Source organism: Phacochoerus africanus, chromosome 1 (assembly GCF_016906955.1).
Source record: "Phacochoerus africanus isolate WHEZ1 chromosome 1, ROS_Pafr_v1, whole genome shotgun sequence".
Classification (NCBI taxonomy): domain Eukaryota; kingdom Metazoa; phylum Chordata; class Mammalia; order Artiodactyla; family Suidae; genus Phacochoerus; species Phacochoerus africanus.
Window position 1 is genome coordinate 29,514,184 of NC_062544.1, and position 18,994 is coordinate 29,533,177.

General features: G+C 38.2%; 1 protein-coding gene across 7 annotated transcripts in view; it reads left to right on the forward strand.

Moving 5' to 3' along the window:
- CPEB4 (cytoplasmic polyadenylation element binding protein 4) overlaps nucleotides 1–18,919 on the forward strand; it is a 68,600-nt gene extending 49,681 nt beyond the window's left edge. For 4 of the 7 annotated variants that reach the window (XM_047791346.1, XM_047791466.1, XM_047791398.1 and 1 more), the window contains 7 exons: nucleotides 823–846; nucleotides 2,576–2,749; nucleotides 7,493–7,582; nucleotides 8,203–8,321; nucleotides 9,940–10,054; nucleotides 11,453–11,634; nucleotides 14,499–18,919. In XM_047791346.1, the coding sequence (XP_047647302.1) occupies nucleotides 823–846; nucleotides 2,576–2,749; nucleotides 7,493–7,582; nucleotides 8,203–8,321; nucleotides 9,940–10,054; nucleotides 11,453–11,634; nucleotides 14,499–14,726 (932 nt within the window). In that variant the 3' untranslated portion in view covers nucleotides 14,727–18,919. Of the gene's footprint in view, nucleotides 1–735; nucleotides 748–822; nucleotides 847–2,575; nucleotides 2,750–7,492; nucleotides 7,583–8,202; nucleotides 8,322–9,939; nucleotides 10,055–11,452; nucleotides 11,635–14,498 lie in introns of all 7 variants that reach the window. The other 3 variants (XM_047791590.1, XM_047791666.1, XM_047791512.1) reach the window with 2 other exon arrangements.
- Nucleotides 18,920–18,994: the final 75 nt, after the last annotated feature.

Here is an 18,994-nt window from a genome sequence, read left to right on the forward strand (position 1 = left end):
GCATTCAGGAAATGTTTTTGGAATAGAATTAGGGTATTTGGACAAATTGCACTTGTAAGTTCCAGTTTGTTTGAAGGAGGAAATTTTCTCAAAAGTTTCCTGACTTGAAGTTTATACTGCCATCTTCTGAGTATTCAAGTATATACCTATAATAATTACCTAAGATTATATAATGTTATATTATGTTATATCATATTATTATATTATTTTTCTTCTTTTCTTGGTTGCAACTTACTTGGTGATAGTATGCTAAACTTTTTACTTTTCAACATTTGGAACATGGTGGAGGATTTGATTAGGGACAAGAAACCGACTAAAAGGAAGTTTATAAATTGCCTAAAGTTTTCATTTGTTATGATTTTCTTTATTAGGGAATAATTGAGAAGTAGTATAACATTGCTGTTTATTCTGTAGTGAAAAGTAAATATTAAAATATCTACTGAATGGCTGGTTAGCAGGGAATTCTGGAAAAAATTAAGATCAATATGGTAGGCATTGGTTTAGATAAGGTTATAGACTCCCTTAGTTTCATTATAGTTTTGACCCTGAGTGACAGTTACAGCAGAAAGCATCCCTTAAAACATGTAAGGTTCAACACACTTTTACAGTGTCATTGAAGAACTTTAAAAAAAAAAAAAAGAATGCATTAATTTGACCTCTCACCATGCAGATTCTTTATTTTTTGATATATTTACCAGGAAATGAGGAATAAAGCCTTTTTTTTTTTTTTTTCAGTTTCTAAAGCTGGTAGGTGAAATCGCAGTTGATTCTTTTGACAATGTTTGAAAGGTTTTTTTTTTTTTTTTCTCATTTGACATGCAGCAAGGACATATGGGCGAAGGAGAGGTAACATTATTGTTTCTAACTTTTGAATGTGTCAGTTATATTTGGAGAGGACCCAAGTTTGTGCAGTTTCTAACCCTTGTGGGAAAACTGGGAGGGGGACTGGAACATAGCTTTGATCAACACATTCTCTGGTATTATAGTTAATATCGTGGACATTCTAATTTGAAGGAGTCACAATGGTAGGATTTGGATTTGAATTGAAATAATTTTAATCTCAACTTTATATCTGAAGATTTCTTTCCCTTTTTTCCTTTCTGAAAAGAATTTCTTAGAACGAAATTGAGAATCTTTAAAAGAGAAAATACAGTATGACTAGTCTCAATACCTGATTATGTTGGAGGTTCAATTATACTTGAATACCTTATGTCTACTTTTTAAATTTATTTATTTATTTGTTCGTAAATCTGCATAATATTATATTTGGTTTAAAATGTGATTAACTATATAAACAAGCAATCCTAAAAATTTCAAACATTGGCAGGGGGGAAGAGGGAGGAAACTCTAGACATTTTAGAGAATTTCGAACAATCATTTCCTTGAGGTGTCTGAATAAACTTTATTTTTGCCATCCTGTACTAGTTTTGTCTTTACAACAAAGTAAGTTTGTTAAGTAACTTAACTTTAAAATGTAAGTAACTTAAATATCCAGAAATAACCTCCAATTTTATAGTCATTTTTTAATCTTCATTATATAACTCACTTGAGCTGTGGTTTTATAGGGTAAATTCGTAGCAAATATAGTATGTGTTTAATAATGAAAGTTGAAAGGAATACAAGTGTGATGACAAAAGGACATGGGAATGTTTCAGTGAAGGAAGAGCATCTTAAGGTACATTTCTGTGAGATCCATTAACAAATTCCTTATGTAGTACCTGGAAGTGAATTGGCAGCCTGAAAAGTGACAAAACAGTGCTTGAGAGATTCTACAGTTATTTGTAGCTCTCTGTTGATGGTTTATAAGTTTGAATTTTGCTGGCAGGTAAATGTGAGAAGAGTATTAACCACATTAGCACCGCTTGTCTTTTTGCTGATAGGACTTTCTAACAGCAATAGTAATGATTTGTTTTCAGAATTAGATACCACCTATTCCAGCTAGTAATTACTTAGCTAAAAGAAAATGTATCTTTAGCATGCCTAAAAATCTTAAATTCTGTTAAGACTAGCCAATGAAGTTGGATAACAGCATTAAATGGGTTTTGATGATATCCCATTAGTTAAGGTAAACTAAAATGAGTGCTCACTTTAAAAATCAACTTGTTCCATTTAGGGACATTCTTAGAGGAAATTGGGCAGGCTATATTATATGATGTTTTAAATAAACTTAAGTGGTCTAGCGTCTGATGGTCCAGTTTAATACTTCCTGTGCATGTCTAGGTTGCCAGTGGCCATGGGGCCCTGCCAAGGCAGTGCAGTCTGCTGCCAACAGCTTTCAAAAGAATGCTCCCTCCTACTGTACTTCCATTTCACCTCGTTGAATTTTCTGGATCCCAGTAGGGTGGCTGAGCAGCGCTTCGTTTAACTGTGTACTTTCTCCCTGACTCAATTGGGACTTTAAGGGGATAGAAATTCTGGAGCATATTATATCTAAGTGATTTGTTGTTCAATAAGAAAAATAAAAGCAGCAGGTTTATTGGATCTGCCATTTTCTTTGTTTCTTGTGTAAGATAATCAAAGGCAAGGAACATTTTCTGTTAGCTTTTTTTTTTTTTTTTCCTGCTTTCTGTTCCAGGTCAGTCTTCACTGTTTCCAATGGAAGATGGATTCTTGGATGATGGCCGTGGGGATCAGCCTCTTCATAGTGGCCTGGGTTCACCCCACTGCTTCACTCACCAGAATGGAGAAAGAGTGGAACGATATTCTCGCAAGGTGTTCGTGGGCGGATTACCTCCTGACATCGATGAAGGTATATTTAGAAAGACCTGTATATAGCACGGTGCCCAGACTGACACATAGTAGGTAACACCTAAGTAATGGTTACTGTTAGCAGAATAGCAGTCCTTTCTGGCTCCAGGTCTTCAGCTTTGATTGCATTGTTCTCTTGTCCTGTTTTTCATAACACAGCATGTAAGATTAGCTCACAGAAGGAAAGGGAGCAGGACTTTGGGAACCAGCTGAAGGAGGTGATTGGACTAGATGAAAAAGAATAAACGTCCTTGGGGAAAGTTCTCAAGGATTCTGTCGTGGGCAAACACAGAGCCTAACTGCATTTTTGTCCATGTGTCCTGCCTTGGCCAAATTCAAGTATGCATTTTCCTATTTCCTAGCTTTTATGAGTGCTCTGTAAATGTATAGTTAATGGTTTAAAGATTAAAACCTTAGATTAAACATGAACTTTTGAAAAATATAGCCTAGAGTTGTAGGGAATCTTGAAAGTTATATCATTTTGTGAGTATTTTTGCACTTGTCAAGTATTTACATGCTTTCTGAATGCCATGCACTATTCTTAGGCTTGATCACAGCAGTAAACAAGATTGAAAGCCCCTGCTTGTGTAGAGTTTACATTCTGGTGGGAGAAGGAAGATAAAAATATGTGTAAACATGCAAGAAAATATTAGAGAATAAGTACTGAAAAGAAAACGGGTCAGCGTGATATAGCAGAATCTCAGAAGGGAGACTTCTGAGATTAGGTGGTTAAGGAAATCCTTTTTGAGGACATGGTATTTGCCTTTTGAGGTGAGACCTGAATAAGGAGCCAGTCATGCAAAAAGACGTGAGTTCTAGTTGTCCAGAAGCATTTTATTCATCTGTGGTTCTAAGTGACCCTGATAAAAATCAAAGTAAGCAGATCATATAGCAACCATATATCCCTTGTTTCTTTCTTTCTTTTTTTTTTTCTTTTCCTAATCTCTTTTGTCTTGGTTTTCTGAATGGAAATGGAAAGAAATGCTGTGGAGGATAGAAGAGTTTTCTCTTAAAATCAGTAAGGTCTAATAATAAGGTTTGATAACTTCTCACTTAGATTGAGATTACACATACTGAGACACTATATTTTCCTTCAGCTGATCAATCTTTTGGAAAGTTGAGACAAAAATGGTTTCAAATAGCCAAAGATCGAAATAAACATGGGTTTTAGGGGTTTTGTTTTTTTGTATTTGTCCATGATAAAATATCCTGCAGAAAGCTGTGCTGAAATTTCAGGCCAGATTGACTCAATCTCCATCCTCTCTTCAGAAGGCATAACTTCTGTTCAAAGTATTCATCCTGGGCTGAACATCTGGTCACAATGTCGTCCACTCTAGTAAGCTCTTGGAGGTGGCTGTCTCTTTTCTCTAGCTGGAATCCTCACTTTCCTTAGTATTATGAATTCTAGGTTTTATGACCCTTTGGAGGTCAGATCTTTAACACTCCTGAGCCCCAGATGGACTTTGACGAGTAAATTGTATGCTTATATACAAAAAGGGAAGAATGAATTTTATCTGACTTTGCTTGAGATAAATTCCTTCCCTGGCCTGGATAGTCTCTTATCTTTTCAGAAAATTACTGGGCAATCTTAAATGTATTATCCTAAAATTCTTAGAGGCACAGGTAAATTTGACCAATTTGGCAAAGGAGGTGGCTTAAACTGAGCAAAATGAATGGAAATAGTGTTTAGCCATCTCTCTTTATCCTTAAGACCAAGCATGTTAATAAGTCAGCAGCAATTTAGGTGGGCAGATCTTTCTACTAAACTGTGAAATATGTATTCCTGAAGGATTGTGTTCTGCAGAATCGTGCACTAAGAATTACAGAGTCTATGGGGAAAGTGGGGTTAGAGGCAGATCACTTAGAGCCTAATGAATTTTGTACCAGAAGCACTAACAAAAAAGAGAGTTAGTACCTTGGAAATAACTTGGACAGTTCAGGCAAGTAGCTCAGCATGTTAGAGGCTGCCTCAAGTAATATTGAAAATGCACAAAACCAATAGAGTGGAAATTCTGGCTGGCTACCGTGGAGGCAACCCAGATGGAAGTGGCCCTTTGAGCAGCTGAGGAAGTGCAAACACTCAGGAGATAAGAGCCCAGCAAGGCGGGAACACACCTCTCTGACGGGAGAAGCTCGGTTGCTGTGCTCATTTTTAATTTTCTTGTAATAGAACTGAGGGGGCTCCTGCCTACAAGTCATACAAGGTGGGGGCTTTTTCCTTTCCTGCTGAAGGTCATGATTCTCCCACTATATTAGTTCACCTCACCTAGAAAAAAATCATTTGTGGAGTTCCCGTCATGGCTCAGTGGTTAGCAAACCCAGTTGGCATCCATGAGGTTTCGGGTTCAATCCCTGGCCTCACTCAGCGGGTTAAGGATTCAGCGTTGCCATGAGCTGTGGTGTAGGTCGCAGACAAGGCTCGGATCCAGTGTTGCTGTGGCTCTGGTGTAGGCCGGCAGCGGCTACAGTTCCGATTGGACCTCTAGCCTGGGAACCTCCATATGCCGCGGCTGTGACCCTAAAAGAAAACACCAAAAAAAAAAAATCATTTGTGCACCAATATAATGTTCAAGTTACACTGACATCATTTCCCTGTTTGCTAATCTCACACCAGCTACATGTATCATAGAAACAGGTATCATAGCAGAACAGACTGCTGTTTTACAATCTGGAGGATATGAGAACGGTTCTACCAAACTAGAAATTGAACATATTTCTCATCTCTCTTTGCTGTTCCTCTGTCCTGTCGTATTCCCAAGTCTTATGTACACATGCTTACCTACTCTTTCCAGAACTTCCCTGGAAATTTATTTTCCTATTGTCTACTCATTGGCTGTCCCAATATGTAATACAGCATAACTAGTATCATTTCTATTAATAGTAAAATATGATCGGGTCATCCCTGTCTATCTCACATGCCCTTTCTTTTCCTTCCTCAAAAGGCTCAGAGATATTGGTGTCTGAGGAAGTGGGTTGGTATGGGGGAAGAGGGTGCCAAGGGAGGGTGTATGGAAAGGACCTGCGCAAAGGCCTCGGCAGCATTTACATGGTGTCCAATAAAACAAGGCAGCAAAGGCTCGGGTGCAGAGGTGAAAGGTAGAGGAGACTGCCAGGGCAGCTAGCTGAAAGATGGGTTACCCTGAGCAAGAAAGCAGTCCTATTGAGGATAATGGGAGCTCGGTTTCTCACAGTGAAATTGGAATTGACAAGCATGGGAAGGGGGAAGGCTAGAACAAAACATGAGATGTTGCATGGACTTGCAGGTATCCATATGAACTCATTTTTATAAAGATACACACAGATATACATGTGTGTATACTTAAACACAGAAATATATATATATATATATATAATAAATGTGTGTCTGTGTATATTCATGTTTCCTAGCTTTGTCCTCAGAGAAAACTTAGAAATAATAAATACCCACTAGCAATGAGTATAGGAAATACTCAAATCTTAGTTTCTAAATATCTTTTGTCACTGAACAGATCCGGGACTTCTTAGGGCAGGGAAGGACTAATTCTAGGGCTAAGGCAGAGAAAGAACAAGATGGAAGCCTGGAGTATCTCCTTGGGTCAGAAAATATGGAAGCATTTGAAGAATGATAGGAGGATAGGAACCCCTGCTAGGCAAGTCGGGGACAATGTAGGGGACAAATTGAGAGAATCAGATTACAACCCATTGAATAAAGTATGTCCTTACTGATACAAATAAACTCATGACTAAATAAGTGAAAAAGGAAAAACTCTTCTTTACTGTATAATACTAACTAGTAAATGTAGAAAGATTGATAGAACTAGATAATCAGCATTTGGCAGTTATCATTGTGGTAGTTGATATAGGCAGGAGTCTTCAGTGGACACCAAGTCTAATGAGGGAACAGCATATTGATGGGTAACACAATATTCCCCCACAAAATATTAATCAAATTCAAAGGGGAAAATGCTTTCTCTTTTGATGGAGAAGACAGGCAGATATCAACGGGACTAGCAGATCAAGATTAACATATCCAGTGAAAGGACAAGATGACATAGCGGTCTTCCTGTTTAGAACGCATAGGTCATGAGGAAACAGTGCAGACCCAGGATGAGAGCCAACCTACTGAATGAATGACCTATATATTTTAAGGCTTCCCAGTATGTAAAAGACAGGGAAGAATGAGGAACTCTTTAAACTAGCTATTGTAAAAAGACTGATGCCTAGGGATATGACATCTAAATGTAGCATTGGTTCTAGATAGGACTGTGGGTCAGAAAAGAAAAAAGAGATATTATTGTGATAGTTTAAAATTTGAATGGAGTCTGTGAATTGGGTAAGAATGTGGTATCAGTGATGATTTCCTGATTGGAAGGAGGTTGTATGGTGGTAAATAAGGGAGTGACCTTGCTTTGAGCAGGTACCAACAGTTGTATTTTGGGGTTATAGAGCATCATGTTAAAAAAGATAATAGGTTGGTAGGTAGATAGATAAAATAGACAGACCAACAGACATACAGGCAGATAGGCAGATAGATAGATAGATAGGTAGGTAGGTAGATTTGTGCATGCATACATATAGAAGGAGAAAAAGGAAGAGGGGAAGATAAATGTGCAAAATGTTACTAAGGATGAATCTGAAATGAGATGCAGGAGTTCTTGGCGTACTGTTCTTATAAATAGTAGATTTGAAACTGTCTTTCTAAACGATTTCCCAAAAATGATCATAAAAATATTTAAATCTACTTTTTTGGTTTGTTGTTCATTAGATGAGATCACAGCTAGTTTTCGTCGCTTTGGCCCTTTGATTGTGGATTGGCCGCATAAAGCAGAGAGCAAATCCTATTTTCCTCCTAAAGGTAATTCTCAAGACTCAATATACATGTATAGTTTATCCTTTTATTCTTTTCATAAATGTTTACCTTCACGATACAATCTTTCATTGTTAAACTTGCATTTTCCCAAATGTGTCTTTAAAATTTCTACTTAGTATGCTTTCAGTTCAAATTTAATTTTACTCTAAAAGAGGCTTCAGAATAATACCAAATTGGAAGTTCCCTCTGTGGCTCAGTGGTTAACGAACCCGACTAGCATCCATGAGGATGCGGGTTTGATCCCTGACCTCACTCAGTGGGTTAAGGCTCTGGTGTTGCCGGGAGCTGTGGTGTAGGTCGCAGATGCAGATTAGATCTCGGATGGCTGTGGCTGTGGCTGAGGGGTAGGCCGGACAGCTGCAGCCCCCCGATTGGATGCCTAGCCTAGAACCTGCACATGCCGCAGGTGCGGCCCTAAAAAGACAAAAAATAAATAAGTAAAGAAGTAACTGAACTTGATGTTATCAGACTTTTGGGTGAGGTTAAGTTTTAGTTTAGTTGTTTGTTCCTTTTCCTTTTCCCTCCCTTAGTTGTATACTTCCTTTTCCTTGAAGAATTACCAAGAAAAAAAGAAAACTATGTCTTTAAAAAAATTTTTTTACTAGGCTATGCATTTCTGCTATTTCAAGATGAAAGCTCTGTTCAGGCTCTCATCGATGCATGTATTGAAGAAGATGGAAAACTCTACCTGTGTGTATCAAGTCCTACCATCAAAGACAAGCCAGTAAGTGGAGTCTAGCATGAAAATAGCTTCTTAACTCTTACTCATTAGCTCTGAAAAACCCATAGACATCCTGATGTATCTGTGAATTGACATGGTTGTAAGCAGAATCAAAATGAAAAAGTTTTGTTGCTGTCAAGTTCCTAACATTGACATTCTGTATATTTGTGCACATTATTTTGGCATTGACTTTTTGGTTAATTAAAAGTTAGAAAATCTTTCTATTAAAAGACTTCAGCTGGTAATGCATTTGATAAGTAGCTGAGTTTCCTCTGAATAATAGAACTCAAAGCACAAATATATCTACCTGTCTTTCTCCTTCCTCTCTTTGATCAAGATTTTGCCCAGGATTTCCCATTGTGGCTCAGCAGGTTAAAGACCTGACATTGTCTCTAGGAGGAGTGGGTTTGATCCCTGGCCTCACTCAGTGGGTTCAGGATCTGGCATTGCCATAAGCTACAGCATAGGTTCCAGATGCGGCTTGGATCTGGTGTTGCTGTGGCATAGGTCTCAGCTGCAGCCCCAATTTGACCCCTAGCCCAGAAACTTCCATATACAGCAAGTACGGCCTTAAAAAAAAAATTGTTTTTACCCAAGGCTATCCTTAACTTTTTGCATGTGGTACTCTCACAAGTCACATGAATGATGTATATACGTAAAGGTACATTGTGTATTGTTTCTTTTGAAAAAGTTTTTGTTACAAAATTTAGCCTTAAGGAGTGGTAGCAACTAGCTTGTTTTGACACATCTGGCTAATAGTTTATCCCTCAGCCAGCACCCAGTGATGGAGTATAGCACAGGATGGAGGTGTCAGTGGACTCAGCTCTAGCAGTAACTTGTGGAGCTCTTCTTGGTGTCTTGGGGTTGTCCCAGAGTTCCTGTGTGGCCTAGACCCTCTCTGCTTGACGTGTTTGTTCCCTGCCAGTCCCCATAGGTATTTAAATTGGGGGCCTTCTGGCCTTGGGACTTGGTTGGTGTGCATGTTGGGAATACCCCACTATGAACCCCTTAGCCTTTGGTGCAAGCATTTTTAACGATTGATGATGCAAACAGTTAAATTGAGGTGCATGATTCTTGGTTGAGGTAATGGACACACTGAAGTGTTTTATCATAAAACATTTACTGTAAATATCATCAATATTTTTATTTTGAAATGCTTTTTGAAGCAATGCAACAGATTTGCTAGTATCAGAAGTAGTTTGCATTTCCTGGACATGGGGTCGAGCACACAATCCTAGTTTACTTAGCACTGTATACTAATCAACATCAAATCCCATGCCAAATTTAAATTACATAGATCCTGGGTGATTGGGAAGGATAGAGGCCCAAATAAGCTGAGATAGTTAATCAACTTACAGATAATTAAGGCCATGTTAAGTGATTTGACTTATAATAAGCAATTCAATTGAACTGTCCACCTTGGTTTAGTTTACTCTTAAAAAGGAAATGAAGGGTTGGGATATGCTCCTTTTAGGTCTTTTCTACTTTTACAGTTTTATTGATTTGTAATGATATAGATTATTGCTTTTGAAAGTAAAATGCTATGCAATAATTTTAAACTTCTTTCCCTCATAAATTATCTGTATCAAGAATTAGACATTTTGGTTTGCACACTCCCTAGGTCCAGATTCGACCTTGGAATCTCAGTGACAGTGACTTTGTGATGGATGGTTCACAGCCTCTTGACCCACGAAAAACTATATTTGTTGGTGGTGTTCCTCGACCGTTGCGAGCTGGTATGACCAAACAAAGAAACCAAAAAACAAAAAAAACATCCTTTAGCATAAGAAACATCTTATACACATTTTCCAGGATAAATTCTCCATAAGCATTTGCGTTTATGTCTAAGAGTGAGAGTTCTAGAATCAGTGTCTGGCTTTGAATTCATGTGTTCAGCTAAAAAAAAAATTAAAAATTAAAAAGTTACTCAAAAGCCAGGTAACTTTAGACAAATTAATTTCTCTAAATCTCAGTCTCCTCATCTGTCCAATAGATGGATAAGTATGTACTTTATGTGGAGTTGTTTTGAGGGTTTAATGATATCACAGATCCACAGTTCTTGGAGCAGCACACATAATGCTTTTGCTCGTCACTCTCATCGTCGTCTGAGAGAGAAGGGCTTCAGGAATGAGTCATTTGTCGAGATGGTCATTGTTGCCCATGTCCCCGTGTGCTCGGGAGCCATTAACTGAGCTCTGAATCAGCAGTGCATCTGTGCCTAGAACAGTCCTTACAAAAGACATTTCATCCCCAACTTGAAATAATTTGAGGGTTAATAGTATAAGTGAGATAAAGAACATAAAGTGTGGGGGTTTCCTTCATGGTGCAGCGGAAACAAATCCGACTAGGAACCATGAGGTTGAGGGTTCGATCCTTGGCCTCGCTCAGTGGGTTAAGGATCCATAGGTCACAGATGTGACTCGGATCTGGCGTTGCTGTGGCTCTGGTGTAGGTCAGCAGCTACAGCTCTGAATAGACTCCCTAGCCTGGGAACCTCCATATGCCGCAGGCACGCCCCTATACGAGACAGAGACACACACACACACTGAGCATAAAGTGGGTAAGAATGCAGCTTCAAAACTGTAACTCTTCATGGAGAAGATACATTTATTATCTCAAGTTTCTATGTGGGAAACTGGCACATAGCTAGACTGTAAGGAAAGGTAAAATGGGTTTTGATGGAAATACACTCGAAGGACCCCCAAAGAGGCTACCTATCCGATTTGTAGTGTCCAAAAGACTATTTATATTAAGCAATACACTGTTAACTGGTAAATATGTGGCGGTGCCATGGTATAGAGCAGACAGACGAGGGCACACTCTTTTCACTTCCCATGACCTTGCACAGACTGATCGTCCTCTCTCTCCCACTTTCCTCAGGAAGTTACTACTTCCCTACTCATAGTGTTGTTGTGAAGATCGAGAGCGAATATCTGTGAGACACCCAGCAGAGTCCCTGGCCTTAGTTACATTAGATTAAAGATAAATGCAATAGACAGCTGGTTGTAGAAACTAGTGTCATTTTAATAATATTATAATGATGGACAGAGGAACTGCTTTTGCTGAAATCTTTGCTGAGCCAGATGAATTTTCCTGACTCCAAATGTCATGTCTGCTCCCTCCTCTGTATGCAGTGGAACTTGCCATGATAATGGACCGGCTGTACGGAGGTGTGTGCTATGCCGGGATTGATACCGACCCTGAGCTGAAGTACCCAAAAGGAGCTGGGCGCGTCGCTTTCTCTAATCAACAGAGTTACATAGCTGCTATCAGTGCCCGCTTCGTGCAGCTGCAGCATGGAGAGATAGATAAACGGGTAAGTCCTGGACTACATTCTGGAAAGTTCTCAAAATGACCCTCTGTGTCATCACCAAGCTTGGAATGGGGGGGGGGGGGGGGGGGGGGGGGGATTTAAATCGACAGCGGGTGGTTATGCCTATAGGACCCATTAGACAGATGCGTGCTGTAGGATACATCTAAGAGTTTCCTGTGAATCTCCTCTCTCGTCGTTTTCTGAGTAGCCTGACCAGAACACTATAATTGACTTTCACCTCATCCATTCGTTTGTTCAATCGGTCATTCAATAAGTATTAACCAAATCCTTTGTACTGTGTTATAAGTATACAAATGTGAATGCCCTTGAGATCTCCTCGCCTTCTTTTTTAAACCTGGGGTATCGAGAATACCTCAGCGAGCCCTGTTTTCCTATGCGCTGTATAACAAATGACTGAAGAAATTCACCTCAAGGGCTGCATGTGTAAGAAATATTTCATTGTAACAGATTAAGTAAAAGAAATCATAATCTTTTCATTTGCAATCTGTCTTCCCACCTGAAATCAGGGAGTGGTTCATTACTTTAAGTTCCTCTTTGTTGGCTCTGAATCAAAAGGCTGGATAAAACCTCAAAGATAACTCTTTCTTCTGTTTTCCAGGCTATTATATTTGAGACTCTGTGTTCCATTATTTGTCTTCTTTCTTTACATTTACAGATGAGTTTTTTGGTTTTTCTTTTTTTAATCTTTTTATTAAAGTAGAGTAGATTTACAGTGTTGTATGAGTTTCTGCTATGCAGGAAATGAGCCAGTCATACATACACACATTCTTCTCGTGTTCTCTTCCATCCTCTTCTATCCAAGAGATTGGCTCTAGTTCCCTGTACTGTATGGTAGGACCTCCTTGCTTATCCATTCAAAATAAAAGTTTGCAGCACTAACCCCAAACTCCCTGTCTGTCAACTCCCTCTCCCTCCCCCTTGGCGACCACAAGCCTATTCTCCATGTCTGTGCTGTGAGTCTGTTTCTGTTCCATAGACAGGTTCGTGTGCGCCACATTTCAGATTCCACACATAAGTGATATCACGTGGCATTTGTCTTTCTCTTTCTGACTGACTTCACTTAGTATGAGACTCTCTAGTTGCATCCATATTGCTGCCACAGATTTCTTATCTTTGTGTTTCATGCACTCAGCAAATATTTTAGTGCCTAGGACAAGAGGTCCCTGTCCTCAGGGGACCTCTTTATGTTCTGGTGGGTAGAAATCTGTCCTAGCAGTACTACTCCAAGTGTGGCCTGTGAACCAACCGCCAGTTGATATGGTTTGTTGCTCGTTTGCAGTGAGATCCGGATTTACACCAGAATGTGAATCCACCACATTAGTAAGCATCGTATTTTAGTTCCGTTGAGATTTTTTTTCATAGAAAGACCTTCTTGATGAAGTAAGCAATATACTGATTGACATTCTGGTGTCCGCTCCTTATTTCATGGCAGACTAGCGCTTTCCTTAGGGCCAACGTAGACATCCAACACTCCAAGGCATTGTGCTCAAAAAAGTCTTTATTGGTTTGACTGTATTGTGCCTTTCTCGGTTCAGTACATAGAAACTATCAAGTCAATAGTGGTCTTCATTTACTGCTTCTATTCCGTTTCATGTTTATTCCACTTCGGGTGGCAGCTGAAATTTTACCATTCTGGTGGTCATCATGCTCTACGGGGGATATAGTAAGGAGAAGGGTGTGGATTCTGTTGTAAGCTTGGATGAAGGGGGCAGGAGGAGCTCCTTTTTATTCACACTGAAAAATACACACATCCTGAGTGCACAGTCTCTCCTGCCTTGCTGCTTCATTGCTACATGGGTTTCAGAGTCGTTAAGATTCGCCCTTAGAAATTCAGACTTCATTTGTATTCCTCTGTGATCCAGTTCTTTGACCTGTGTCCCTGTCACTGTGAGTGTTCTGGAATGGCCTCAGGGCCAGGAGCTCAATCCTCTGGTTTATTCTGCTCGTTCTGCCTTCCCTGTCACTTTTCTTTTGCTCACGGCTAACCTTTGTCAGGATTTCTTGTCAGAGGTGGATGGCGCCAGTGGTAGTAATAGCCTGGTTTAAGGGAGTTTCAATTGTGAGTTGCTCCAAGACTAAAAATAACCAACCCTCTTCTCACTGGGGAATTAAGATAAGAGCCAGCTTATTTTTAATGCTTGAGAGGCTCAAATGGCAGCTTGGCCTGTCGGACGCTGGAGCAGACCTCATTTTATGAGACTCTCCGACTGAAGTAGACCATTCTTCCTGACAAAGAATAAAGCGAGGTTTTGGATTATGAGTCCTGGGGCTGTATCTTGTTTTGCTGGAGTTAGAAGTTCATGACTGTAACCCAAGATGTGTTCGCCGTGAATAGAAACCATGACTCGGGCCTTATTACAGCTCAAGAGCATGTGATGCAGAACGCAAGCAGCTTCGCTCTGATTTGTACATTGAGGTGCTCTGTTGTGGCACTAGGACTCTCTTAGTTGGTCTGGTGCAGATTATAATTCCGCATCTGACAGCGACCCGGATCCACTGATTAAAGTGGCGGTTCGTGTCCATGAAAACTCTCCTGTGGGTCAAACCTCCTTCTGATGTTCCCAAACATGAACTTGGCTTCACTTTTCAATTTCTGCTGGAACCTTTTTTTCATTTGAAAAGTATTTATTTAATAAGACAAAAATGTAAAAGGATGGGTATAAAAGCCTTCCCAGGTGCTTAAAAGATGAACTGTCTGAATTTCAATGACAGCGTTACCGGCCCTTCCTTTTGGGCACTTGGCACAGACTCCTTCAGACAGTGGCTGCAAGCATCCACCCGCGGTCAGAGTTGCCAGGTCCGTTCACTGAGCAATGCCAACTCCTTTCTTTGCTCTTTGATTGCAGGTGGAAGTTAAGCCATATGTCTTGGATGATCAGCTGTGTGATGAATGTCAGGGGGCCCGTTGTGGGGGGAAATTCGCTCCATTTTTCTGTGCTAATGTTACCTGTCTGCAGTATTACTGTGAATATTGCTGGGCTGCTATTCATTCTCGAGCTGGCAGGGAATTCCACAAGCCCCTGGTGAAGGAAGGCGGTGACCGTCCCCGACATATCTCCTTCCGCTGGAACTAAAGGATAACTGCAGTGCTCATTTTCAGGCCTCCGAATAAGTGCACTCTTCTGTTCATTCTGCCCCCTTCCTCAACCTCTTCATGCTGGCATGTCCTTTTGTGCAGTCTGTAAGCTAACAATAGTCTAACGGAAAGAATGACCTATAATATAGGTGTTTTGTAGATTCTTGTGTCACTGAAAACAATATGTACGAACTCCTTTTTCGTATTGCCATCATGTTGCAGGGGAGTTTTCTTCTCTTGTTTTGCTGGAGATACCAAGAGGGCCCAAACTTCCTGCAATATTTTCTTAGAGGAGAGAGAGAAATATTAAAAGAGAAATGAAACAATAGAGTATTTTGGGGTTTTAATTAAATGATTGTTAATATAACAGGTAAGAATACTTTTATTAAAGTAACCACGTAACAATAACACTATCAATCTCTCCTGACTCGGGGTTTCCCCCAGGGAAGTGCTTTTGCCTTTCTCTTTCTTTTCTTTCATTTTTTTGCTTCTCTCACTTCTTCCATCCCCTTTTTATTCTTTTAACAGCAATGGAGGAAGTTAACAATTATTAACAGGAAAGAGCATGTTAAAGCAAACATAAATGCACAAGCGAGATTGAAGCAGCATTATAACAAACTTCAAAGGTTTAGAGGCGGAACATAATTTCATTATGCCTCGAAGTTACCACCACATCAGAAAAAAAAAATGGTAAAGTAGGCAGAGCTAGGTTTATTTTCTTTTAAACAGGTTTTAAAATTTAGACTGTAAAAATTGGATACATTTACTTCTGAGGGGAGTGCACTTACTTATTTTTAAACTTATCTGGTCAGAGCCCCAGCAGACCTACCAAAGCTAGAATGAATGACAGCTGGTGGGAAAACTAGCATTTCCTCTCCTAAAGAACAAATATATAAATTTTATTTTTGATGTTATGTATAAACTCTATATCCTAATTTACTAACACTCATCGGGTGTCAGCCTTTGCTCTCCATTTTGACATTAAAAAACAAAACAAAACAGATCTAGAGATACCTCAAGGCTATGGTTTTTGATTTTGTGTTAGACTACATATGTAGCCAAAACTGGAAGACAAAACCAATATTTAAATTGGCTGCTGATTGGCTTACTCTTAGATTTAAAGTTACTTTGGGTATCCTGTAATTTAGTTGTAACATAGAAGATGAAAAAAAAAAGTTAAAAAAATGTTAAGTAGTTGCCAAGTGTTTTGCACTGTCGAACTAAGTAACTGTGTAAATCTGTGCAAAGGTACGTATGTTTATCTTACTCTTCCTATAAAATAACATTACAGTTTCAGAACTTAGCATGGGACATAGTCAGTGTTTGAAGTGCCAACTCCATCAAGTAATGCATGCTTTATTATAAATAAAATTCTAGCTTTTGAAAGGCGTTATTATGTGTTGAACAGTATGCTTCAGGAGTAAACTGAAATTAAGTCTCTTGAAGCCCTGGTCATGGAAGTAACTTTTATTTTTTTACATTCTCGTACGAAATGCCCTATCCACCATGGAAAGGATTGTCACCAGTGTGCAAAACATTAAAAAACAAAACAAAAAAACCTAATGGCAATCTTGCTGGTTGTGCTACCTAGCAGTACCATCTTGGATCCTTCCAAACCAAAGACTTGCCCCAGCACTACGGTGGAACCACCTGGCTGATGACCCCTACTGATCATCTTTAGGAAACTCGGTCCTTTATTTTGAACACAGGCTTTAATGGACTATTTACCTGTTAAGTTCCAAAGGTCAAAATGGAGGCATTTGCTGTCTAATAATCAGACGTAGAAAGGGAGCTGCTTTTAAAGACCCCCTGCAAATATCGAAAGCAGTCATGCGAACAGAGGGTGCTCTGGTGAAGCTGGTCAGGGACTTTTTTTTTCTTTTCTCCTGAACTACATAATTCTAATTGGAATGTTCATTGGCCTCTTTTTAATTCTTTTCAGTGCTCGTAGGTGGCTTGGGGTGTGCTATCGTGCTGTTCCCACTCAGTAAACAGGTGTGATGAGTTAACAAGAAATAACACTGTTTGAGAACTAGCTTTGAATAATAATTTTTCCCTTTGTACATGACCTGCTGAATTTCGGTACAGTGTTTTTGTAGCTAACTTATTTTGTCACGCACATAATGTATATTTGTTATGCACTACTTTTGTATATCTTGTTTTTCCAACAGTGAACATTTTTAGGCACACTTTTCACTGACGGGATATCTCTTTATGCAATACCTCAATTTTTCATATTGCAAAGAGTAGCTTTTTGTACTTTTATTACCGAGAGATCTTCATATACTTCATTTTTTAATATAAATAATTTTAATAAATTTTATTTTCTTATATTCTGCTTTTTATACATTTCAGTGCTCTGCATACATTTTAAATTATGAATGTCGTGCACTGGCAATGCTATTTTAGAGTCTGCAGAGAAGAGAAAGCATGTTGCTTAAACATCCTTCCCCAGCACCAGCTATTGGTGTACCTATAATTTAAGAAATAGTCTATGTGAAGTCACAAATTAATGAAAAAAAAATTCGCATGAAAATGACAAGATAACACTGTAGTTCCTTAAAAAAAATTAAATTCATAAGCATAGGGTAGAAATTTAAAATAACAAAATTGTCTACAGCTTCTTACTAAGTTTTTAAAATGAATTCGTAACGCAGACATTTTTGGTGAATGTTTAGCCATTTTTAATATTAATAAATTGATGTTACGTGTTTGATTCAGAGATGTCTGCTCTTTTAAATTATACATAAAGAAAAAAAAATAGCCTGCCGTGAGACAGGTGTGTAATGTTAGTATGCATGACTAATGTAAGAAATTGTTATTCTACTAATATTTACTTGTGATTGTGTGACAAGCGTGTTTACAGATTATTTGGTTACACTTCAATTTACAGGGCATAAACAATTATTATCTATTACTCTGAACTTTATTGATTACATGTCCTTCAGATTACATGGGATTGTAGTTGGGAGTTACCATGTAACTCAAAACATAATTAACATGTAATTAGTTTACAGATTTTAGGGTCTCACTTCAATTTACCAAGCATGTAGTTCTAGCGCACTAGCATGGCACCCGCCATGTACTTACAATGTAGTTACAGAGTAATTACATGGTTATTTTTGCAATGTAAAATAAAGTGTTTCTGATTATTTTCTATGTAAAGGAACCCTCTTCCTTCCCCTTCTGGTCCCCACGCTTTGGTATAATATATATACTTCTCCATACACAGACCTCTGCAGAATGCAAAATAAAACTTGCAGTGAATGAATTGAGCATTTTATGAGAGTGCTGTTGGAAAGACTTGATAATTCACCCTTTTTGTTTTGAAGAGTTGAATCTTCTGTTAAAAGGTGATTTAAAACTTGAATGTGATGAATTGTGGCAAGTTAACTTCAAGTTATGTGCAATACTTATTTCAAACTTTTGAAAGATCTTTGCAGTGTAATTCTTTGTTTTTAATTGCAGACATTTAAAATGTCATTTTCTACTGTTAAGAGTAATCCTCTTTCTTGCTGGTGTTTCTAAAGAAAAGAATCAGAAATCAATCTTTCTACTAATGTAAATTTGAGATTATTTTTAAAAATGGAATAAAAGAGGTTTTGGTCATTTGCTTTATTTTATTATCTTATTTTAAAGCTACTGTGATTGATAGCATTGTAAGAATTGGGACAATATTGTATTCAACTGTTTTATTTTTTATATTTTTAAAATTTAAAGTATAATTAGTTTTTATAATTTTCATCAGATTTTTGTTATATTTTTTGGAAAGTGAAACTTTTAGCAAGTGGGTGTCTAGTTTTTACTAATCCCTAATTTTTTTTTTCCAGTGTATTGCTCATATTATCAGAAGGAAAAGTTATTTAAGTATGTCAGTTAATTGTACTACTTGGCTGAATTTCCATATAGTTTTTACTGTGTATGGGGAGGTTGTAGTATTTATTATAGCATTTTAAATAAGGGTAATTCATTTTTTATTAAAGTCATTTTCACGTTAAGTTCCTATTTTTGTATGTTCTACTCCTAAGTTATATAACACAGTTCCTTTTTTAAAAAGAGTTCATTTGTTGAAGTGCTAGTGGAAAAAATTAATGTTATTAAATAGTTTGCAAATGACTATTTATACCAGTATGCATATAATTTTTAAATATTTGTAATGTGAGATGTTGAATGAATAAAACTTTTAACTCAGTTTTCTTTTAATATACTTATTTTCAACATAAGTAGATGATGATGCTTCTATGGTTGGGAATAAAATATTTTTTA